We start from the raw sequence: 26,405 nt of genomic DNA, 5'->3' as shown, positions 1-26,405 counted from the left end.
TTAAAAAGCAGAAGAAGTCAAGTGTCCAATGCAGGTCAGGATTTTAAGTTCACTGGTCCTTGGGACAGACGAAATAATTTTGTTCTAAGAAGTATGCCACTGAAAATGCCTGTTGCAACTACCTACGTCAGAAATAATTCCAAGTATGTATTTGATTCTTCTGCCTAAATCCTCCAACACAAATACAATCTAACTATCAAATCAAGTCAAGGGATTATAGACTTAGTAAGGTAAATCCCATGGATTCACATGCACCAGCTGATGTACAACGGTGTAACACAGAGCTGTAGTGATTGTGTTTCATTTCTGTAAAATATTTAAGGGAAAAGTTGGTAAACTATTAAACAATTACTCTTGTTTTAAAAAGCCTTTTTCTAATCAGAAACACCTGGGCACACTGCTGGCTCATCTGCAGCCTACTATCCACCAGTACCCCCAGGTCCCTTTCTTCCTGGCTGCTCTCCAGCTACTCTGTCCCCAGCCTGTAGTGCTGCTTAGGGTTATTGTGGCCAAAGTGCAGAACCCTGCACTTGGCCTTGTTCAATCTCATCCCATTGGCCTCTGCCCACCCATCCAGCCTGTCCAGGTCCCTCTGCAGGGCTCTCCTACCTTCCAACAGATCAACACCTGCTCCTAGCTTGGTGTTATCTGCAAACTTGCTGATGCTAGACTCAATCCTCTTGTCCAGATCATCAATAAAGATGCTGAACAGGACTGGGCCCAGCACTGATCCTTGGGGAACACCACTAGTGAAATAATTGTAGTTTAATGGATTAGAAAAAAAAAAAAAAGAAAAAAGAAAAGTGGCCAAAGAATATCCTTAAAGGTCAAGATACGATTCCAAGTGCTAATAATATTGAAGTTGCTCTGAGAATTACAGTAATCAGCGGCTTTGTATAGTTAAAATGAGTACCACAAAGAATTGAAATATTCTTTAAAAGTCAAAGAACTGTTCAAATTTGAAAATGTGTCCCTTAAAAACAAGGCTACTGCTATGGATGTAGCTGGTGTGCATGCTCTGGATTTCTGTTGTTTGGGGTTTTTTTTAATTGAAATATTCTGTCAGAACACCACATCAGAGTCTCACAGTTGGAAGGAAATCACTAAAAACTGGTAAACACTGAGAACACGTTTGTTTAGTTGCAAGTTACACACCTTCCTATTAAAAATCCACAAGATAAAAAGTGTAAAAGAGTCCCTTTTTTTCTTCTTCCCTAAAATTCATCAGAAATACAAGATTGCAGTTTCATTTGGGGTTTTTGTGATAAACACATGGGTTCAGAGAATGTGCATGCATTAACATTAGCATATGTTGTAATAATGCAGGTAATGAGTATCTGGAGCTTTAGACTACTGCACTTTGTAGGATGTATTTCCATAACTCTAAGCAGCAGTAACTATTACTAGTGAAAAACGTCATATTCTTTTCTTCTTTTGGCCACAGTGAAGACAGCCAACAAGGAGGTGATGTTATTATCAAAATCTAATGCTAAATTTTTGTGTACCTACATGCAGCTTCAAAATCAGATTTTTTTTTTGTGTGTGTGTACATGAATCTACAGATTCATGATTCAATTTTGCCAGAGAAGTCTTAAGCAAAACCATCCAAATCTTGTGTCTTTATTTATAGATTTATCATTAGAAAAGAATAGATCCTGAATTTTTAAGACAATTGTGTTTACAGATTGCAGAATATCATGACAAATATGTGATGTGACAGCAGAATTTTTTTCATGTGACTTTTTTATATGAAAGAACTATATTGAGCCATGGACAAAGAATGAAAGCTTTTTCAAACAGCCTATTTTAACAATGATGTTTGTGACTGTTTTGGTACATTGTGGACATTTCTTTTTTTCCACTGCGGTAATGTTTGAATTATCTTCCATAACTAATGACAAGAATGGTAACACTGCAGCTGATATTTCTTTGAATTTGTACATCGGCCTAGTGTGTTTGTCTGTGATCCTGCTATGTCTCTTACTCTTCAGGGACAATACAAGCAGTTTTAACCTCTGGTTTATTTTTGCTTTTCATGTGATCTCTAGCTCTTGATTTCTTTAATTACAGCTTGTATATACTCTCAATTACTCTATCAGCAGTATGAAGAGTGTGCCAGATCTGCACAATGCTCATGATCTTTTCAACAACTGTCCAAAGTAAGCCTTCAGCCCTTTAAAATCCCCAGTACGCACTGCCATAATGGAAAGGTTAAAAAAAAAGTCTACAACAATGTGCAGCAAAACTGTATGTAATATATTTGTAATATTTCCCTTTGGATGGTCTCAGATTTTTACATAAGCTAAAGGAAGCAGTTTGTGAAATTATTCAGATTTTTTTTTTTTTAATGACAATAGGAGTAAAGGTTAAATGGAAAGGAGGCGATAATTGCAGAGCACTAAATGTATCATTATTCAGACCATCTGTGAACAAACAGTTGACTGTCAAGCAGAACAAAAATTGGCAGGATGCATAGCAGTCAATAAAAACATCCCTGAACAAATGTCCATCCCATTTCTGGCTGGGCCACAAATCAAGCAACTCAGTAATAGCATAAACAAATATTAATTAGACAAGCAACACTTAGGCTGAGGGTGAGAAATAAGAAAAAAAAAAAAAAAAACGAAAAAAGCCTCCCAAAACGTCTGTCCCCGCCTGATGCATGCCATTGGGTGTATCAAATGTGAGGAAGATAAGGGGGAATCTAAACCAGCCTACCTTCATTATGGATCTGTGGTGGAGAGTTGCACCGGCCCCAAATAACCATGTTTACAGATCTATTCATGCCCAGACATGTTGTCCCCTTGAAAGGTGTTGCCCTGCCTAATCTTGGGCAAAACAAGTTAAGGGGGACAATAGGACTGGTGCTTTCCAGTCTGGCCATGCCTGCTTGAAGATTGAAGTAAACACGTTGTGTAAGCTCACGCGCCTAAGGTGGGGAATCTGCCTGAGCCCTCTCCATATTTGGGGGTACCGGACCCCCAGACTCCACCTTATTTGGTATGTTTTGGCCTGTTTCCAAGTCCTCATTGGACAGAATTGTGGCCAAGGACCATCAATCTCGGAATCAAAACTCATAAAAAGGGACAATTCAGTGTCCCTGCTATCTCTCGCTCCTCGCTCCTTGCTCCTCTCCTGCCACCTTCCTCCACCTGCTGCTAGCTGCTTCCAGCCACTTTTGGAGACCACCACCGCTGCATGACTCCAGCCCACGGCACCAGCCCAGAGAACTAACCAAGGTGCTCCTGGCCAGCTGTCACCCCAGCCGCTGTTCCCAGCTTGGCCGTGCCCGTGGAAGCTCCAGACAGCGCACCCCAATAACCCCTGAGCTAATCTGTTCAAACCCACGATATTTGGGACCATCGAAACTGACTCCAGCCAGTGAGTAACTGAGCAAACTCGATCTAAGCCAGCATAAACTTTCAATTTTTACCAGTGGCACTTTCATGCCACAGACTCTCCCTAAATCCTTTCAAACCTCTTCTAAGTTCCCAATTTGCTGTACATAGACATTCTGTAATATAATCTCGGAACTGCATACAAAGAACTTGTGTGGGGTAGCTGTAAATAAGTTTGGGGAAGGGGGAATTCCTTGTGTATATAATATTAAATTATTTAAACCCTTTTAAAAATTGGTCTCATATTTCATTCCCCCCAAAACCCAGATGAATCCCTTCACAACAGGATCCAGACCTTCCAGTCAAATTCTACACTTGCAACATAAATGACTACCTTCTAGCATGCAGGTAACAGCTCTACTCCAGCTTTTCTCCACCTCTACTGAAGAAAGCAGAGGGAGATACTACCCAAGAGCATGCCATGGAAGCTCAACCAAAAGAAAATAGACATTCCATACATCCCCTCCAACCACAGTAGAGTTGTAGCGACCCATTTCAGGCATGCAGTAATAAGGACTGTACTAGCCTCATTTCTTAGATGAGGGGGGGAATCTTTCTCTCGGTGGCAGCTTGATTGCACATGTCTATGAAACAGTTTCCCCCACAGCTGCTCAGGTCCTGGTTGCAATAGGTCAGGAAACACATTTCTCAGTGTTGTAAATTGCAAAATGTCTACTGCAAATATTTTTGTCCCTGACTGATGCACTACTGTAATAAACTTAAATAAGAGATTAATTCAAGACAGGAGAACTCATTAAAGTAAAACTGGATCCTAAAATTCTTCTAAGTTGAAAGGGGGAAAAAAATCCCTGTAGCTTTTTAAATTCCAAGAGAAGCAATCACTTGAGACAGAATTAACCATAAATTTTAAGTTGTTGCTTTAATTCAAAGTTATTACTCTGAGAACGGTGAGGCGAGAGTCAATTCAAATTAAAGGTAAATGTTTAGCCAGTTATCCAAAATTGCTAAGCAACAATTTTGTCATATTCAATGGGCTCCCAATACAGAAACAAAAATAGAAGTCTATTCAAATGCACTACAGAGTAGGTGAATATTCAGAGAAAAGGAATAACATTCAGGGTTATTGAAATCATAGAATCATAGAATCAACCAGGCTGGAAGAGACCTCCAAGGTCATCCAGTCCAACCCAGCACCCAGCCCTATCCAATCAACTAGACCATGGCACCAACTGTCTCATCCAGTCTTTTCTTGAACACCTCCAGGGATGATGACTCCACCACCTCCCCATGCAGCCCATTCCAATGTTCCTCTTAACATCCAGCCTATATCTCCCCCGGCACAACTTAGCCTATATCTCCCCCGGCACAACTTGAGACTATGTCCCCTTGTTCTATTGATGGTTGCCTGGAAGAAGAGACCAACCCCCACCTGGCTACAGCCTCCCTTTAAGTAGTTGTAGATAGCCATGAGGTCACCTCTGAGCCTCCTCTTCTCCAGGCTAAGTGAGGCTCAGCCTCTCCTCATAGGGTCTGTGTTTCAGGTCCCCTCACCAGCTTTGTTGCCCTTCTCTGGACATGCTTCAGCACCTCAACATCTCTCTTGAATGGAGGAGGCCAGAACTGGACACAATACTCAAGGAGTGGCCTGACCAGTGCTGAGTACAGGGGAAGAATAACCTCCCTTGTCCTACTGACCACTCCTCCATGCCTTTTCCCTTGCCAGTCTCTCCTGAAAAGTCTGTAGCCATTGATTACAGTGCTCCAATTGTGTAAGTTATCCCACCACGTTTCTGTGATTGTGACAACATTGTAGTTTTCCTCTTATACTGAGGCTTCCAGCTCCTCATGTTTATTACCCATACTGCATGCATTGGTGTGCATACACTTCAGCTGGGCTGCTGGTTTTACCCCTAACTCTGGCCTGCCATCCTCAACCTCCTTCGGTTTGTCTCTACTACTATTGTGTTTGATCCTCTCCCCCTTCCAGCATAATTTTAAGCCCTTTCAACAAGCCCTGCCAGCTCATATGCCAGATCTTTCTCCCTATCCAAGACAGATGTACCCCATCTGTTGCTAGCAGACCCAGGGCCATATAAAGTTCCCCAAGATCAAAGAACCCAAAATTTTGTTGGTGGCACCATCCACCAATTAGAAGGCAGATTCCAAACAAAGTAGTTACAATCTATGTTTTAATTTTGCTACTGACTTCACAATAAAATAACCTCTGGCAGGAGAAAATATACACAAATGTCTCATAAAAGCAGTCTGGGGAACACGTGTTAAAAATGCAGCCTGGAAGAGAAAGCAATTTAGCTCTCCACCAGGGCATCATCATCAGTCCCCGCTGACCCCATGCATCACACCAAGATCCCCAGCCAGCCCAGCAGATAGGCCACAATGTTAGCACTGGCCACCCCTACTTTGGTAACAACATCTGGGCAGCTCCTGACAATTTTTCATCTAGGAGAAGCTGTTTGGGCTTATGCCAGTGCTTATTTGTCACACAATATTTATTAATAGAGAACTTTGTCAGCTGTACAGTAGATCAATGAGTACTTTGTACTGGAAAATTTTTAACTCAAATGGGGAACTCCAAAGAAGATTAGTATTCAGGTCTCAATGTTTCTCAAAACCTGTTGAAGCCACATAAACTGGTCTGGAAATCTCATTGAAAAGTGTTCCCAGGAGGGAATTAGTACACATTTCCCCAGCTCCTGGCAAGAGCCACTAGTCACACTAAAACAAGTTAAAAAATATTGTTGTTTTGCATAAAAACAAATCCTACACCAACTCTTTTTCTTCTTTAAATTAAGCACCTTAGATCCCTGGTGGAAAGCGGGACTGGGGATAGTCATGACACAAGTAAGACTGATATTTCAAGCATGATTTGATGGTACACTGTGCACTGACAGCAGGCTACATGCCCTCAAATTCAATCTTGAAATCCAGTGTGGGAACACGTGACCTGAAGAATGCTTCCAACTGTTTGAAAACAATTTCTGTGATATGTGTGACCCAGTTGTGCCAATGTACTCCTAAAGAGTAGTCCAAGTCGGGTCAGCTCTAGATTGAAATGAAGGATTTTTTTTGCATCTTGAATGTTGACTAGGATATCACTAGCACTTTTGGTACTAGGGGGTTTTGGTTGGGTTTTTTTTTTTTTTTTTGGTTGGTTGGTTGGGTTTTTTTAAATTAAATTCTGGTCTGGAATCATAAGGAAAAAAGTTCCACAAATCTTTTCCAGTACAGAGAATGAGATGTTATAACACAGAAAATTATTGTACTATAAAATTACTGTAACTATTACTAATAGAAACATTTCTTCTGTTTATCTTCTGTACTTGCATTTTAAGAAAAGCACATAGTGCCATGGTCTAGTTGATTGGATAGGGCTGGGTGATAGGCTGGACTGGATGATCTTGGAGGTCTGTTCCATCCTGGTTGATTCTGTGATTCTATGATTCTATTCTATATTTATGGCATTGTACTGGGTATCAAATAGAAGAAGACAACAATTTTATAGTTTCATTTTAGACATGGATACCTATGTACAAATCCATAAAGAAATAAATACCTTTCCGCAGGTTAGCTTGAAACCACTGATGTAATTAGAAGAATTTAGTAAAGCACAACACAGAAGTGTATTCTGTGCTGTTCACGTAACGTAGAGTTTACCTAGACATCATCATCAGTTACAGCTCGCCTTTCACACGACATCTTCGTAACAAGGAAATCTCTCTTCCTGCCTCTCACAATTGAAAAATAAAAAAGAAGTAGGAATTTCTCTTAAAAAATCCATAGTAATACAACTGCCTGCTCTGGAATTTCTGTCTCAGGAAACGTAGTGGTGTAATGCCATGTTATTATTCCTCTGATCAGAATTAGGCAAATACTCCCTCAACAGTGCAGCTGATATCCTTGAATATGGAGCTATAAACTGGAACTATATATCGATCTGTGTGCAGGAAGATAGCAATAGATTAAGTATTCTGCTTAAAGTATAATGTATGTTTTTACATGCTTTTCCATTTCAGAGATCAACAGGATCCCACAGAGAGTGTATAACTTTATTATTTTGCGTGGTGCATCTCCAAGTGCCATTATTCAGCTTAAGTGCTGAATGCAGCTGGCAGCAATATGCACAGATACAGTGCCTCCTCTTGGCACAGGCATACATACATCTACGAACACATGGACACACAAACATGCACATAGGATCTGATCTCTCTTGTATCACTTGGCACAAGCTGTGTCATTGCATTACTCCAATTAGTGCTTATGCCAGAACAAACAAAACAAAAATATTGTCACATGGGGAGCTGGCAAGTAGTTTGAATGACTGCAGAACAGCAGTACTGGTCACAACCTAAAATAAGCCCTAAGCAGCCTTGTTAAAGAGCTCCTGTGAGACCTTCTCGTCCTGATTTTTGGCCTTTTAAAATAAGCAGTCATCATTAATCAATCTGTGTCTGATATATGAGAATGAAAAGCCCTACTCATACTGTACTCTTATGTAACATGGATCCCTATGAAACATGCATTATTACTTTTAACTCATTCCTATTCATTTAACATGTGACAGTAATAAAGCAGGGGCAAATTATATCAGACTGAGCTCATAGGACTGATCTGGATCAACTTCAGTGCTCATGCAGCTTTCAAGGGATGTCATTCCAGAAACCATAGCTCTCATTTAAAAAAAAGTTTGTTTATACTTACTATGGTGGTTACAGTTGGGATATGTTACAGCAGACAAACTACTAGAGAACGTCCCAGGAGATAAGGACTTTCTGTATTCATTCTGGTGGCTTCTGACGTTGACATGCATAGAATCATAGAATCACAGAATCAACCAGGTTGGAAGAGACCTCCAAGATCATCCAGTCCAACCCAGCACCCAGCCCTATCTAATCAACTAGACTATGGCACCAAATGCTCCATCCAGTCTTTTCTTGGACACCTCCAGGGATGGTGACTCCACCACCTCCCTGGGCAGCCCATTCCAATGGCAAATCACTCTCTCTGGCAAGAATTTCCTCCTAACATCCAGCCTAGACCTCCCCTGGCACAACTTGAGACTGTGTCCCCTTGTTCTATTGCTGGTTGCCTGGGAGAAGAGGCCACCCCCCACCTGGATATCGCCTCCCTTTAAGTAGTTGAAGAGAGCAATGGGGTCACCTCTGAGCCTCCTCTTCTCCAGGATAAACAACCTCAGCTCCCTCAGCCTCTCCTCATAGGGTTTGTGTTCCAGGCCCCTCACCAGCCTTGTCGCCCTTCTCTGGACACGTTCCAGCACCTCAACATCTCTCTTGAATTGAGGAGGCCAGAACTGGACACAGCACTCAAGGAGTGGCCTGCCCAGTGCTGAGTACAGGGGAAGAATAACCTCCCCTGCCCTACTGGCCACACTGTTGCTGACACAGGCCAGAATGCCATTCTCACATCAGTCACAGAATCACAGAATTGCCAAGGCTGGAAGGACATCAGAGATCATCCAGTTCCAGCTCCCCGGCCATGGGCAGGGACACCTCACATTATACCATGTTGCGCATTGCCTCATCCAGCCCGACCTTAAAAACTTCAAGGGGTGGGGCTTCTACCACCTCCCTGGTCAACCCATTCCACTGTCTCACCACCCTCATGATGAAGAACTTTTTCCTAATGTCCAGTCTGAATCTACTCACTTCAAGTTTTGCTCCATTTCCCCTAGTCCTATCAGTAACTGACATCCTAAAAAGTCCCTCATCAGCACTTTGTAGGCCCCCTTCAGATACTGGAAGGCCACAATAAGGTCTTCTCAGAGCTTTCTCTTCTCTAGACTGAATAATCCCAACTCTCTCAGCCTGTCTCCAGAGGAGAGGGCCCTAAAAGTTTGACAGCTTGTGCCAAATACTTTTGCAGATTCGTTTCCACAGTTTATTCTCAACCACATTTGATTGCTCTAAAATTAAAATTTGGCATCTTTACATCAGAAGTGGTCAAGAAAGTACAGAAAGGGCCTACAATATTTTATCCCAGGCAGTGATCAAGAATACAGAAATAGTCAAGTCAAAATAAATCATGCATTTTTATCTTTTCCATCACTAATGCATAACTTATGCATATAATTAATCACAGAATCATAGAATCATTAAGGTTGAAAAATACCTTCAGGATCATCAAGTCCAACTGCATCCCAAATACCATGACTACTAAAGTATATCCAGAAGTATCACATCTAAATGCTTCTTGATCACCTCGAAGGATGGTGGCTCCACTACCTCCCTGTGCAGCCTGTTCCAATGCTTGACCCCCTAGTACCCAATCTAAACCTCACCTGGCACAAAGCAAGCCTGTTTTCTCTCATCCTATCACTGGTTACTTAGGAGAAGAGACCAACACCAGCAGGCAGTTTTAGAGAGCCTCAGCCTTCTCTTCTCTGGGCTAAGCAACCACAGTTCCCTCAGTTGCTCTTCATATAACATGCTCTCCAAACCTCTCACTAGCCTGTCTGCTCCTCTCCAGATACTCTCTAGGACCTCAATGTCTTCCTTATACCGAGATGCCCAAAACTGAAAATAGTACTCAAGCTGTGGCATCGCCAGGGCTGAGTACAGAGGCACCATCACTTCCCTACTCCTTATGGACACACTGCTTTTGACAATGTACTAAGGCATAACTAATTAGCAGTGGAAAGAAACATACAACTACCTGTATACAAAGTTTGAGATTAGAGATAGAGTTTGATCCCTCCAGAGTCATGGTCAGTGACCATGAATGTGATTGCAGGACTAGAAACTAGAACACCAGAAACTACTCAGTGGAACTGCACCAGCAGTCTTTTGAATACCTAGGCATATTGAATTGCTTGCATTTAACAGCTGAAGCTGGCAGATTTGGTGGAGTAGGCTTTGTTTGATCACTGCTGTGGACAGATAGTAGGAGCTATGGAAGAGCAGATGAAACCATAAAATGGTTTGATAAGCAGGCAGATCAATCTTGCTAGCCTGAAAACAAGAACAATGTAAATTGTTTCTCTGAACCACCAGAGTGTATTTATGAAAAGGTGCTGGTTGTACTTCCTCTGCATAAGAAAGGATTTGCCTGCTGATTGTTTGAGATACCCTTTGAAACGGGCTTTGATATGGTACAAGATACAAAATGCAGAAGATCTGGGAAGAATTCTATCTCCTGAACAATACTCAGGTAAATAATTCAAATCAAAGGTAATTTAGCATCAGAGATATGTGAAGGGGATTAAGTAAAAGGCATAGTATGTGAGTGATTCATGTTGTGTAGATGCTTCATAGCTTCAGGATGTCAGCTCCTCTAAATCACTACCTGAGGGGTGGCTGTGGCCAGGAGGAGGTTGCTCTCTTCTCTCAGGTGGCCAGCACCAGAACAAGAGGACACAGCCTCAGGCTGCGCCAGGGGAAATTTAGGCTGGAGGTGAGGAGAAAGTTCTTCACTGAGAGAGTCATTGGACACTGGAATGGGCTGCCTGGGGGGGTGGTGGAGTCGTCGTCCCTGGGGCAGTTCAAGGCAAGGTTGGACGTGGCACTTGGTGCCATGGTCTAGCCTTGAGCTCTGTGGTAGAGGGTTGGACTTGATGATCTGTGAGGTCTCTTCCAACCCTGATGATACTGTGATACTGTGATACTGTGCAAATCAGAGAGACTAGAACCATCTTTCCTCCTTTCTAACATGGGTCAGACTTTCCTATGCGTAAATCAAACTGGTTAGAGATACTCCACCAAAGACTCTTTTTTCCTACTTCTTTCTCACTCTCTCCTCTCCCTTTCCTATGTGTTTTTTAAAAACAAATGCTTATTCCAAAGAAGCAAGGCCCTTCGGCCAACCACAAGCTTCCATCCCACTCCCATCCTTTCCCATAATATGTCACCTTGTTCTTGTGAAAAATGGTACATTCTCTACAGTGCATGCTGTAGGAGGAGGAAGGCAGCTCTGAAGCATGCAGCACACTGGGAGTACTGATGTACCCAGCTCAAAATCAGATGACAGAGCTGCTGAAACAAAGCCGCTATGTTCATTAGGGAATAAGCCATTTGTTTGGGTTAAAGTATTTGCCTCTTGTCCAATATTTATTCTCCATGTTGAGAGACTTTTTGTCTCTAGGTTGAGCTGAGGAAGAAACAGACTTCTAGAAGTTCTTTCAATCTGTTTGCTGAAAGTATTAAAAAAATATAAAAAGTATCTAAGATCAATTTAAATTTTGCATTTAACTTTTTGTCCACACAGTCTGCTTGAATCCTATGCTCAACAGAAATGTTTCAAAATTAAATTATTAATTCAGCTTTAGCTATTTTTATTGAAGTTGTGTTAGACATTTTTATTAGAGAACAAATTTGTATGTTTGCTAAGATTATGTAAGTGCTTTTTTTACTTCATTCATTATTTACAAAAACAACTCAGCTTGATCTTGCCAATTTGGCTTCATCCATACAAGTGCTCCGTTCCCCCTAGTCCTGTCATGACTTGGAGAAGGAGGCTCCAAGATGACTTTACTGCGGCCTTTCAGTATCTGAAGGGGGCCTACAAAAAAGCTAGAGAGGGACTTTACAGGATATCAGGGAGTGACAGGACTAGGGGAAGTGGAGCGGAGCTGGAGGTGGGTGAGTTCAGGCTGGACGTGAGGAGGAAGTTGTTCAGCATGAGAGTGGTGAGAGGCTGGAATGGGTTGCTCACGGAGGTGATTGAGGCACTGTCCCTGAAGGTTTTTAAGGCCTGGCTGGATGAGGCTCTGGCCAGCCTGATCTAGGGTAGGGTGTCTCTGCCCATGGCAGGGAGGTTGGAACTAGATGATCCTTGTGGTCCCTTTCAATTCTGACTGATTCTATCATTCTATCTGATAGCCTAAAAAGTCCCTCTCCAACCTTTTCGTAGGCCCCAACTTTTTTTGTAGTCCCCCTTCAGATACTGGAAGGCCACAACAAGGTCACCTTGGAGCCTTCTCTTCTTCAGACTGAACAGCCCCAACTCTTTCAGTCTGTTCTCACAGGAGAGGTGCTCCAACACTCTGATCATCCTTGTGGTCCTTCTCTGGACATGCTCCAGTATGTCCACATCCCTCTTGTAATAGAGGCTCCAGAACTGGATGCAGGACTTCAGGCGGGGTCTCAGCACAGCAGAATAAAAGGGGGAGAATCACCTCCCTTGACCTGCTGACCACACTTCTGATGCAGCCCAGGATCTGGTTGGCTTTCTGAGCTGCCAGTGCACACTGCTGGCTCATGTTCTCATCCACCAGCACTCCCAAGTCCCTCTCCTTAGGGTTCTTCTCCAGCCATTCACTGCCCAGCCTGCATTTGTACTTGGGATTGCCTCGACCCAGATGCAGGACCTTGCACTTGGTCTTTTTGAACCTCATGAGGTTGAGGTTGGCTTTATATTTGATATTAGCAAGCATGAGGACATTCATGCAGAGCAAGCAGTTTCAGTAAATAAACATCAAGATACGTATTTTCTTCGAAAATCAGTGCATGAATTCTCATTGATCCCTAGATACCACTCTGATTATGGGAACAATAGATGTAAATAAAAAGTTAAGGAGAAAAAATGTGTACTAGCATGTTTGAAAGATTGTCCAAAGATAAACCATGGAAATTTGGAAAGTCTACATGCCATGGATGGAAGATATAATTTCCCACATAAGTTGTTCTAATCTAGTGCAGGAGTTTGTGTGGGTGCTGAATAGAGGATACTGTTGTTGCTTGATTCCTGTAACAGCTGTAGGATTTTTTCCACCAAAACTAGAAATGATTGACAAGTATTTTGGCAGGAGGGTCCTTTCCCACATTACTAGTCTCACTCCTTTTTTTTTGACACTGGGTGTGTGGCAGACTCCCTGAGAAGAAAAAGAAATCACTCCTGGAGTGAAGAGCTCACTGCATCTCCCTGAAGTTCCACTTGAAGGACTACTTAACTCATGACAAAGTTGAAAGAAAAGATTACAAGGGCTGCAGTCACTAAAATTTTTGTAGGATTTTTTTTCATATTATAAGACAGACACTGGAGCAGAGCTGTTAGATAACGTCTGTATAGCATCTGGAAGCTATCACTGAATCAAGCAGAACCAATAATTAACTTTATAGAAGTATATGGACCTTTAGAAACATGAAAAGAAACAACTCAACTGATGCCTCTGAGCAGGCATGGGTTTGTGATTGCTCAGAGCTATAGAGTCATAGAATCAACCAGGTTGGAAGAGACCTCCCAGATCATCTAGTCAAACATATCACCCAGCTCTGTTCAATCAACTAGACCATGGCACTAAGTGCCTCATCCAGGCTTTTCTTCAACACCTCCGGGGATGGTGACTCCACCACCTCCCTGGGCAGCCCATGCCAATGCCAATCACTCTCTCCGGCAAGAACTTCCTCCTAACACCCAGCCTATACTTTCCCCAACACAACCTGAGATTGTGTCCCCTTGTTCTATTGCTGGTTGCCTGGGAGAAGAGACCAACCCCCACCTGGCTACAACCTCCCTTCAGGTAGTTGTAGACAGCAATGAGGTCACCCCTGAGCCTCCTCTTCTTTAGGCTAAACAACCTCAGCTCCCTCAGCCTCTCTTCATAGGGTTTGTGTTTCAGGGCCCTCACCAGCTTTGTCACTCTTCTCTGGACACCTTCCAGCACCTCAACATCTCTCTTGAATTGAGGGGCCCAGAACTGGACACAGTACTCAAGGTGTGGCCTGCCCAGTGCTGAGTACAGGGGAAGAATAACCTCCCTCATCCTACTGGCCACACTGTTCCTGATGCAGACCAGGATGCCATTGGCTCTCTTGGCCACTTGGGCACACTGCTGGCTCATCTTCAGCCTACTATCCACCAGTACCCCCAGGTCCCTTTCTTCCTGGCTGCTCTCCAGCTACTCTGTCCCCAGCCTGTAGTGCTGCTTGGGGTTGTTGTGGCCAAAGTGCAGAACCCTGCACTTGGCCTTGTTAAATTTCATCCCATTGGCCTCTGCCCACCCATACAGACTGTCCAGGTCCCTCTGCAGGGCTCTCCTACCTTCTAACAGCTCAACACCTGCTCCTAGCTTGGTGTCATCTGTAAACTTACTGATGCTGGACTCAGTACTCTTGTCCAGATCATCAATAAAGATGTTGAACAGGACTGGGCCCTAGCACTGATCCCTGGGGAACACCACTATGTAACAGTGCAAGTAGTATGTAGCTAAACAGAAGCACTAGGTGCAATAACAGATAGTAATTCCAAATAAATAAAGAATATGTTTATTTAAAAAAAAAAAAAAGAGAGAGAGAGTTTATACTATTTCACATGCAGTCATGAAAGCAGGGTAACTTCCACTGTTCTTGCCTAAGTAGTGTTTCTGTCCCTTGATGAAGAATGGGCTTCATTGCCTTGAAAGAAAGCATAGGAGACTAGAGAATAAAGATGATTTTACCTACGAATGTCTGTGTTAGAATGTGTATTATTACTATCCTATTTTTACAAATTGGGAAAAGAAAGGAGGTGTGCAGCAGACTGTTAATGGTGACAAAGAACTACAACTGCAGCAAGCCATGAACCTTCACCTCCCTCAAAAGAAAAAGGACATGTAAAACACACAACATGCTCTATTTATCCCAATTGTGCATATTATCATTCATGGAGGCAGCAAGCTGTGCAGCTGGGATGCCTTATTTAACTTTCTGTACTTTCACTTCATATTTCTATTTATTTTTATCATGCCGTTAACTTAAGAGACATGCAAATTTTCTAGAAGAGAATAAACAAAGCAATATTCAATACAGGTAGAGATTAATATTAGCTAGACACTAAGGAATCAGACAAGTAGTACTGCTTGGCATCATAAAAGGACTCGCCTATAAAACAAACAAAATTAATGGCAGAAAAGTCAGTAGCTTAAGAAAAAACAATGCTGGAGGGCATAAGTACCCGAACCATCCTGGGTTAGAAAAAGGTTCCATACAGCATAGGAAGTTTTGCAATTCACAGAGAAATGCTGTGGTGCCCAGCAACTCCTTTTTAGCAGCTCTTAAACCAGAGCATGACATGGTATTCTTAGCAACTTGCTAGACCATATGTGCCTCATGTGCAACCAGATAACGAATTAAGCAAACAGGTGAAGGTGTCCTGAAAATGCTGTAAAATGTTCCTCAGGTACAGCGCTGATCCCCATATGATGGGTACAAAGCAGACAGTGAGCACTGACATGAACTGCACTCAGGCTGCATCTGCAGGACAAAGGGCACCAACACCTGAAGCAGACCAAAATACTTAAAAGCCTTTCAACTTTGGCTTTGCATCAAATCACTTTCCATCACGTAGCCTGCAGTCAGGACCAATATAGGCAGTTTTTTGCCCTAGGTGCTTATCTAAAGATATGCAAATTCATCATACACCCTGGGAGAGCTGTTCAGAGCTTTGCATACTTATCAGTGTACAAACTTATCATCGCATGGTGACAGCAATTATAAAATGTTATGCCACACACTCTCCACAGGACATGATTAAATACCCTCTGTGTCTGATTTTGGTGAAGTGTGTGACTATAGGACTTTCCAACAAATCTGTTTACCTGTTTGCCTCAATGCATCCCTAAATAGTCAGAACTATAAGACAGGAAGGTAAGACAAGGTATCATGACAAAACAAAACAAAATCTCCAGAAGCCAGAAGGCTTCATGGACAGTAACAACAGAAGAAATACAGATGACTCTTACATCCTAATATCCTCCCACAACTTCCATCTGATTTCAGCTTCTGAAGCTGTTCCATTTTGCTGGGCTCGTAACTACTAATGACACACTTTCAGGTAGCTGTCCACATTTTGAACATGGGTAAGCCTTTTTCCTCCACAGTGTCCCTCAGCAGAATCTTCAGGCCTTCTTTTTGGTGCATAAAGAACTACAAGCTCACGTTCATTTGGAGCTTGGCCTCACATTCATCAATGATCCTTACCCCTTCCACCAGAAAATGCCTACTAACTCTCCTCTATGATAACCATGATTTTGCAGAAATTTCTCATAAGCCCTCAAAGTCATCTCTTCTACACAGAAGCCACTGCATATTTATCCCTGATTGTAACTTCTCAAGTTCCTCCCTTTCTCATTCCCTCATCTCAAACAGGACATATCACAACTTTACATAGTGTTCAATGCACATGCAAATTCTGGATTTATACTGTGGTAGCATAATGGTTCTCTGCTGTACTCTCTTTCCTAATAATGCTGAATTATTCATTTACCTTTTTGGCTCCTGCCACTCATAACTTTCAAGGGAACTGTCTATTGTAATCCTCAGATCTTTATGTAGAAATCAAGTCCTAGAATCATAGAATCAGAATCATAGAATCATAGAATCAACCAGGTTGGAAGAGACCTCCAAGATCATCCAGGCCAACCTAGCACCCAGCTCTGTTCAATCAACTAGACCATGGCACTAAGTGCCTCATCCAGGCTTTTCTTGAACACCTCCAGGGATGGTGCCTCCACCACCTCCCTGGGCAGCCCATTCCAATGCCAATCACTCTCTCTGGCAAGAACTTCCTCCTAACATCCAGCCCATACCTACCCTGGCACAACCTGAGACTGTATCCCCTTGTTCTATTGCTGGTTGCCTGGGAGAAGAGGCCACCCCCCACCTGGCTACAATGTCCCTTCAGGTAGTTGTAGACAGTAATAAGATCACCCCTGAGCCTCCTCTTCTCCAGGCTAAACAATCCCAGCTCCCTCAGCCTCTCCTCATAGGGTTTGTGCATCAGAACTGAGATATGTCTCAATAAAAGATAAAATCATATCAACTGGGCAGCAGCTGCCACTGGGCTGATGACCCCCTTGGAATATGTAACAAAGATAAGCACATCCTCTGTCAAGATATGAATTATTATTAATAACCGGATAGAAATATTAATAAAACAATGAAAAAATTATCAATATGAAATCTCACCAGAAGACTTCTTTACGAGGTACAAATGCACAGTTGTGATTATTTATGCAGTTTAAACAGTTAAGCAAAACTCAGAAATGCAAACATTAATTTAAACTGCAAAGAGATTCACAGTAGTAATTATGCTGCTTGCCCACCAAGCAATGGAGAGAAACCATTCTCCTAAAACACAACTATAGCTGGACACCTAGAACCTTTAAGAGAGACTTTCTAAGGTTAGATTTGCCAAGTTTGCTCACAACTACACTGCTTTTATGAGGGACGCCTCCTTTTAGTGCATCCAGGCAAGCAGATGATATGGTTGTGCAATCGGGCTGCAGTTTGGGGTTTTCTCTATTGCCCAAGATGGCTGCTGGTGTGCACAGCAAGGATCACAGGTCTGGAGCATCTCTTGTCCCTGCAGCTTTTTGTACAGCAGCTGTATATTTGCTTGCTTATTTTTCTACAGCCTTGACAGTGGCAAGGCAAGGCTTATAATTTTGGCCAGTATTAGTATAACTTTCCCCAGGCAATAACGAACAACAAAACTCGATACTTTAACCTATTGAATTGAGTTTGCCCAAACATGACCAGAGGTACACACAGTGCCTGTGTGTGCCACAAGATCAGACCCACATGTAACACATGCACTTGGGTTTCCTGCACACTAGACACATCCAGGCAAGTCTGGACCATGTCCAGGTCACCAAAGTTAGAAACATTCAGCCCATTGTCTGTTCTAGGGAATGCTTGGAGCTTGTCCTTCCAGGACACCTGGCTGGCTCACATAAGACCACTACTGTCCCAAGGTGTGTATGGTGGACAGACCCCCCTGGAATATGGACAGACCATCTACTGGCCTGATAAATCCAGAGACCTGTGTTGATCAGGTGGGAGGTAAAGGTGGTGCTGGACCCACCCCTGTAGACACCCTGGAGGCAGCACCTAGATACATGTGCATTAATGTGACTAGAGTGTGGGCTAAGTTAAGTTGCAATGAATGAATCAGGAACAGTATAAAAGCCCTGAGCCATACCATCTTAGCTGGGGGAGGAGGGGGGGAAACATCACCATAGATATTTCATCCTGGAAGCAGCAGCCCAGGAATGTCTCTGCTCCGCCACTATCAAAGAAGGACCATGTGTTAGGAGAGCTCCACTGAAAAACACTACATGCTGGAGTTTGCTTAGAGAAGAGAAAATCATGGATGCTCAGACCTCTTAACATAAGCTGGAAAGGACTTGGACTTCAGAACCTCTCTCTCTCTCCCGTCCTCTGGCCAAAGATGGCAAAATGATTCCATTCTTGTTCTCTTTCTCTCTTTCTCCATTTTTCCTCCTTCTCTCTTTTCTCTCTTCCTCTGTTTCATTTACTTCACCCTTTAATAAATAACTTCACTTTTGATGGTTGACCTTGTCTCTGCCTTAATTTCACATACAGAAATGTTTCAAAAAGAACCTGAAGTCTCTCCCCTCTGGACCAAGACACTTCATCATGAATGAAAATGTCCAGCACCACGGCCATCCTTTCATATGTAGAGCTCAGACTGACCTGCTTCATGTGCATCATTTAACATTTATCAGCACTTGATTTTTCACTTGCCATTTTATTTCTGCTCCCTGTAGGAGTACATTAACTAGCACATATCATAATGTCTGCAGCGGTGACTCCAAGGACCAATGCAAAAATATTGATAAAAAAGCTGTAAGTCTCATCTACTCCCAGACATGATATACTGTGGAATCATGTCCACCTTATGTAGTGAATGAGACAGGACTACAGTAGGAAAAAAAGATGGCATTTAACCCTCCCCCACCCATATTTATGACAACATACATGGGGAAGAAGCAAAATTATTTTTTACCTAAATATGGACTGCATGATGCTACAACTTTAATACCATCTCTAACTTGATAAATTGCAACAAGTCACAAACTACATGATTCACCAGTTTAAGCTATGATTTGAAGCCTTGGATTTTAATATTGATTAGAAATGGACAGCCTTACTCGAGCTCAGTCTCCTGAGACTCCTTATCACACACTTTTTTGTCAGATTTGCTGCAAACCCTTTTTATAGTTTTTCACATTATGCAGGAGAAAGACCCTTTACACCAGCAACACAGAAAAAGTACTTAAGAATAGCAGAGATTTTGTTTTCCTTTTTTTCATCATTCTCATGCTTTCTGCTTCCTTTGACAGACTTCATACTTGTAGATTTTTTTTCCTTACTTAGTACTACAAATATTGAAAAGTTGTGCTCTTAACAGCACAAAAGCAGCCAAAGTTCCAATTATCTGTGCATGCTGTACTGCTATACCCACATAAAGGGCAGGATTCCAGACTTAAAACTCCAGAAGATTAAAGTAATAAATCAGAGGTTATTTTAGAGTCAGATAAGTACATTTTTAAGAAATATTTACCTTTTGAGACCTAGGTATCTTACTGTTATTTCTCTTTTGTACAGTAAATTTCTCTCACCTGGTGGACTCCCGTGCCCAGCTGCAGCTGTAGCAATAGCAAAGGCAGAAGCAGGAGATACTGAACAGTGGCTGTTGTCAGCAGTTTGTACTGTAAGGGGAACAGACAGAGAACAGTTAACAACTTCCACATTTCATATTTTTTGTAGTCTAACAACAATGAAGCTTAAAATGTTCACTAGTATTTATACTTGGTGAACATTTTATGTTGTCATTGCCAAAAGACTTTATACTAAGGGAAATAAAAATATCATAGTCGTATTTGTGATTTAAGTTTTATTTCCAAGTTGGTGTAATTCATGTTGCTAAGGAAACAAATGTCTAAGACACAGTCAAAGTGAGAAATTAAGCAGTAACCAAAGAGAAAAAAAAAGAGGGGGGGGAAGTGACAAAAAAAATTATGTTGAAAATTAGCCTAAACAAAATGTCATATTACAAAACTAAGCATATTAACCAATTCCTGATAACTAGATTCACACATTTCTTAGGTCCTTGCCCGAGATACTTTGTGCAACATATCAAACTTCCTGTATAGGAAGTGATGCGAACATCGCTTTTGACTAGTGCTCAGGTAATACGACACTGTTCTTCACAGTTATCAGCTCCCAAATCTTGTCATCTTGCCATAAATGTGCCTTCTAACAGTTTACTATTGGTTTAAAATTGAAGTACCTCAGTAACTTATTAAAAGATGAGAAGATTCTACTCTGTTTTGTTGTTTTAATTTTAGGCATGAAACAAATGCCTAGAAATCTGGCTTGCATGAGATTGCAGCATTTTAAGCGTTCATGGACACATCTCACAGCTATGCTGCTGATTTCAAAGAGCCACGTGAGAGCTATTCAAGGAGCTCCGGCTCTTACTTTTCCTCTTCAATTGAGCACTTTATTCAAATTTCGGAATGAATAATGTGACACCATCTGTAAATGTTCAGTGTTATACAAAGAAACAGACTCAGTCACTCCCTATTGACAATAATAGGTGTTGTGTATTTCTTGATTACATATGGTGCCCAAAATATGTCCCCTTAGTAGCTGAAAAAAATGTCATGATCTTGAAAGTTTTGTGAGAATAGCAGTGATTCAGTATTAATCTTGAACTTGGGCACATTCTGCTCGAACCATTTAAGGATACTTGACTATATTGGAGTCCCTATGTGCTTTTTGAATTATTTTTTTTTAATACCTGAGAAAAAGAAAGATTCAAGCAAGATACATCATTCAACCATTATTTTCTAATATGCCACAAAGACTACAAATTCAGTATTAAAACTATTTCAGATGAGACTGAGAGAGGCAAGAAATATCAGCTTCTTACCTCCTGGTTGACGATAGCGAAGATGACGTGGTGTTGAAGGCGATCTACATGGGGAAAGCTCTGTGGTGTCCACTGCTGATGTGCTTTCAGGAATTGTTCGGTCCACTGACACAGATTCTAAAACTGCTGCTTTAAAAGAGAACAAGTGTTAATACTAGGATGGTCATCCACACTTTACACATCTTAATGTATGTTAATGTATATCATATAATTTCATATTATCATAAAATACCAAGTTGGAAGCAACCCAAGGATGATTTGGTCCAACCTTTCTTGGTAAAGCATGGTGAAGACAAAGATGCCCCAGTACTCTGTCCAGTCAAATCTTAGAAATGTCTAATGTTGGAGACTCCACCACTTCCTTGGTGGGGCTATTGCAAAGATTGACTGTTCTTGTTGTGAATTATTTTCCTCTTCTGTCTAATCAGAATGTCCTCAGGAGCAACTTGTACCTATTCCTGCTCATCTTTATTATATCATAACAATTGATACTTATATGTCAAAAAGTATGGGATGTTATGCTGCTGTGCTAGTTTGAAGCAGGCTAGAATGTTTTGGTGAAAACAAGTAGATGATAGGCTATGAAAGGAAAAACAATACTGATGTCTCCTTCCCTCAGAGTCTCGCTGAAGAAGAAATGTAAACATTAGATAACACTTTCGCCATTTTGTCTTCACTCTCGGGCTGGGCTTTGACTGAGCTGCATCTCCTTAACCTCACCTGCTACTAACCTTGCTTCTTAACCTCTTGACTGAACCTCTATTCTTCCTTAGGACTGGGGTAAGGTTGAGAGGGGTAGAGGGAAGGTGCAGGGGTGGTTGAGAGCCCCTCCTGGGGACTCAGGTTTCTGGGAGGGGAGTTGTGCTTCTGTATTATTTTTACCTTGTGTATTTTTGTATATTTCTGTATATATTGTAAATAGCTGCTTGTATATTGTGCTAGCTGTAAATAAATAGCTTCATTTATATTCCAAGAGTCCGGCTGAGTCCAGTCTGGGTATTACTAAAGTGTGGGGGGGCGAGGTACATCCAAACCACCATAGCTGCATACAACAATATAACATAATAACCACTAATCTTTGACACACTTATTAGTGTAAATAGATTTTGAAATATAAATGGTATTTGAAAATATTGAGCAGCCATAGGGGACTATGGTATATGGCTTTAAGAAATGCTTTCTAAAAGCACAGAATGTAGTCAGAACACAGTGTCTCAGATATGGAGTTGTGTCTACAGAGATTATAGTCTGTAGGTGCTTCAAGACTCTCAGTTTACAAACATCAAAAAACAGAATGCCTTCTGTCCTGGAGTCCTGTATACCCCTAAATTCCTCTCCCTCTGTGGCTTGAATAGGAGAAGAAAAGCCGCCTGGTTCCCTGCCCCCTGGCTTGCCCTGCAGGAGTGAAGGGGGAGAGCAAAGGTTCCTTCCCGCACGAGAGGTGCCCTTGCAGTGCCTGCACTTGATTTGGGCTGGGATTGGCGGTGCCCTTCGTGCCTAAGGAAGTGGTAACTCTGCTCTTTATCTAGGGAAGGTGTGAATACTGGGGGACTTCCTGCCTTTGGGGTTCCCACCTTGGACTTCGTTCCTGCCTGAGCATTTGTGCCTGCCTGAGACTTGTGTGTGTGTGTGTGTCCCCGTTCCCCCCCTGTCCTGGAGTCCTGTACCCCTAAATTCCTCTCCTGCCCGGACTTTGGGGGGAAAGGGGAAAAGCTGCCTGGTTTCCCCCCCCTCACCTGCCCTGCAGCCGTGAAGGGGGGGAGGACTGCCCCGTGAAGGGGGGGAGGACTGCCCCGTGAGTTCCCGCGCTGGAGCCAGGCTGGGATTGGCCGTGCGCTTTCGCGCCTAAGGTGTGGTAACTCTGCCCTTTGTCTAGCGAAGGTTATAAATATTGGGGGTCTTCCTGCCTTTGGGGTTCCCGCTTTGGAGTTTGCCCGTGCCTGGACGTATGTGTCTGCCTGAGCTCACACACTCCCCTGTGCCTGGACTGCAGAGACCTTCAGGAATTCGCTTTCCTGTTGACACCTTTGTGTGCCTAACGACCCTTAACGACCCTTAACGATTCCTGCAGCTGCTGGAAAGGAAGAGAAGGACAGACCGCACGAGTCAGCCTGAGTGAGTTATTTGGCTTAGCTTAATTTAGTAAGAAACCGCTATTAATTAATAGCTGAGTCCTTTTCCAACTTCTGACTTCTAATACGGTCAGATTATTGATGGTATCCGTGTAGATTAATTCTCATGCAACTGAATCTGCTTATTAAACTAAATTAATCTTTGTATATATAGTTGTGGGGGCGGGTTTTTGGGAAAATAAAAAATATCTATTTTTGATAAATTCCTGACTCGGCCACATATTCCTGCTCTCCGCAACACACACACACACACACACCCCCCCCCCACCTGGCCTGGATACAGAAAGATCTCCAAAGGACTGCTACATCCATTAAGGTCCTTTGTGCAGAGATGAGTACCTCTAATGATCCTCCTGCAGCTGCTGAAAGAGAGCAAGAGCACAGGCCGCAGGACAAAGTCAAGCCTGATTGTGAGTTATTTTGGCTCAGCTTTATTATTAAGTGGGAAACACTATTAATTAATAGCTAAAGCCTTTTCCAACTTCTGACTTCCAAAATAGTCAGATTATGGATGGCATCCTGTAGATCTTCTCAAAGCAACTGAATCTGATAATTAAAACTAAATTAATTTCTGTATATAGGTTTTGGGGCGGGCTTTTGGGAAAATAAAATAACTCTATTTTTGTATAAAATCCCTGCCTCAGCCACATTAATTCCCTGCCTCCACAACATCTGCAAATGCCCAACTTTGAACAATATGAACTGTACCACATTGATATTAAAGAATATGTGCATCAAAGGGGGCTTCACTGAATGGCAATATTTTAAAAGTGGTCATTAATTAATAGCACTAAATACGAATGTTTCAGTGCCAACCTAATACCACTAAATACCATCTAACACAAACTTGTTAACATTTAATTTTTATTTTATAGCTGTTTTAAACAGTATTGCTTCTTGGAATCTTCAATGAAGTTTTGGCATTAAGAAGACTAAGCAATAATTATCCTCTGGATGGAGTTAAAGGGCCTGGAAAGTTCTGTATCAATGACATAGCCACACAAAACCTCATAAAGTGAAACCCAGCAACTTGTCAGTTCTAAAAGTAGCCTGGGTAAGACTTTGGGTTAGCAGAATATGCAGAGAAATGCACATGGGGATACTTGAACTCTCAGGTTTTATATGAGCCAGGGAAAATAATCACTGATGGGTAATTTTGTGTAATCAAACACTGCCCAATAAAATGGCCAAAAAGCGGTGTAGAGCAGATTAATCCATGATGGAATTCTTTCAGAATGAAAGAGGAATGGCAGCAACACTACTTCTGAAAGAAGGGAAAGTGAGCTTAGCCATGTTTTACATTTGATATGAATGACAACTATGCCTGCAGTGTAAGCACTGCATGTATAAAATGTAAGTATAAAACAAAAACTTTGAAAGCAAACAACTTTGGAAGTTCCATTTTTAGAAGAAAGTGGGAATTCCAGGATGTAAACAGACAATATCCAAGATCAACAACTACCATAACAGTGTGACCTAGGAAATAGAATTTGTACAGTTACACTGGATTTAGAGTAAGTTTTCTTGGAAATATGGCAGCATCAGAACATTAATCATAATGGAATAGTGACTCTTGATTAAGCTGAAATTATTTCCTTTACTCAGAAAATTTTAGAAACAAAAAGATGTATCCTGTATGAGAGGAAACATGCAGACCAGGATTTTGTAGTTCTACTACCCATTTCCATTCCACTTGTAAGATTTCTTTCTGAACTTACTCCTTTTTCTCAACATGCTCTATGCAGCTGGATGACAAAGAGACTTTCCCCTGCAGAAAAGAGCTATCTAGCTGCAAATTCCTCCAAACTGCTTATCAGGAGATCCCCAAAGGGACTAGAGTCACTGCACAGATAGCAATTTAGCATTTATATGAGGATCTTGCCATTTCCAAATGTTCTTCATGCTGCCCAGATGACACTTTCAGCTTTGACAGATTGGAATGAAAAATCTGAATACATCTGCAACAATACCTAGTGCTAACACTGGGCCACAATAACAGCATATACCAAAAAACATTACATCTAAGACCATAGTTACCTGTGTATAATTAATTTTAATGCATGACCTCTACCCCAGGATGTGCTGTGCTATCACTTTAATTTGAATATGGTTACACTAGTGCATAAGAATTTGTCCAACTGTCTGTCTCTGTCTGTCTCTGTCTCTCTCTCTGTATATATATAAATATAGTCTGTTACACTGCTCCTTTAAAAACTTCCCGCATACAGAAATGTAACTGTAATGGCCACAACCAGTTTTATGGAAGCACAAAGCATAGGCAAGCAGAGACTCCCGTAATTCTGGGGTGGCTAACTTGCCTGTTAAGATTTTGTTAAATGATAGACTGCATTCTGTTAAAACAATCTGTCTCTATCAGATTTATCACAAGACACTCATTAATAAGGGGCAGACATAATGCTTCAGACATATTTTCTTTATGTTTGGTAATCTTTTCCTATTTTCCTCTTGGATTATATCAATTTTCATTGTTGCAGTACTTGCAAGTAGAATTTTGCTCAGATTTTCAGTTCAAATTCCTCAGACTAAGTCAGGCTATGAAAGATCATTTCTAAACATGAATTTTAGAAACTAAACAGAATTAAAAAAAAATATTCTTCTTCTATTTAATGTAGCCATAATGCAAAAAAAATTACCATGTAGTTCTAATTTAGAAGACCGTTCCTCCATCCTCAAAGAAGACAAGAAATAAGTGCACACTTATGCATACTGTGAGATTAGAGCTACTTTCTTGCTCTGCCACCTATAAATACAGTTATTCCATCCTAGATGAGGTTTTACATCAGCTCACTTTGGCCCTCTGGAAGTAGTAACTATTCCAAGGTGCCTTACACAGACAACAGAGGAAAACAGGTGCTTCTGCAGGAGCAATTAATCTTTTTTAGACATCTACCTTCTGGATGGATAACAGACAGGTGGTATGAACCTCACCAATGTACCAAATGCATCACATAAATTACATGTTTGGACTAGTGATGAAATAATTTGTGGGAACTATGTAAATATCTTAGCAGCTTGTTAGACCTTTACATTCTTAATGCATGTTAGATTGCTACATTCTTGTTCTTTTAAACTTTTTATCTCCTGCGGTAACAATACAACTCAAAAATCCTTCACCTCAGGAAACAAAATTGGCATAAAATGCTTCCTTCTGCCTTTCTCCTTAATACTCTGTTGAAGTGAAACCAGACCAGACCATTCTGTC

The 26,405-nt window shown here is 41.7% G+C and overlaps 1 protein-coding gene across 2 annotated transcripts in view; it reads right to left on the bottom strand.

Moving 5' to 3' along the window:
- Positions 1–26,405, bottom strand: part of RASGRF2 (Ras protein specific guanine nucleotide releasing factor 2) — a 157,932-nt gene that overhangs the window by 46,479 nt on the left and 85,048 nt on the right. Inside the window, exons 16-17 of one of the 2 annotated variants that reach the window (XM_064176660.1) lie at positions 21,051–21,179; positions 19,735–19,824 (exon numbers count right to left, since the gene is read on the bottom strand). In XM_064176660.1, the coding sequence (XP_064032730.1) occupies positions 19,735–19,824; positions 21,051–21,179 (219 nt within the window). The remainder of the gene's footprint in view (positions 1–19,734; positions 19,825–21,050; positions 21,180–26,405) is intronic. The other variant, XM_064176659.1, reaches the window with a different exon arrangement.

Source organism: Pogoniulus pusillus, chromosome Z (assembly GCF_015220805.1).
Source record: "Pogoniulus pusillus isolate bPogPus1 chromosome Z, bPogPus1.pri, whole genome shotgun sequence".
NCBI lineage: Eukaryota > Metazoa > Chordata > Aves > Piciformes > Lybiidae > Pogoniulus > Pogoniulus pusillus.
Note: the sequence above shows the minus strand (reverse complement) of the source record. Positions and strands in the feature narration are given on the sequence as shown.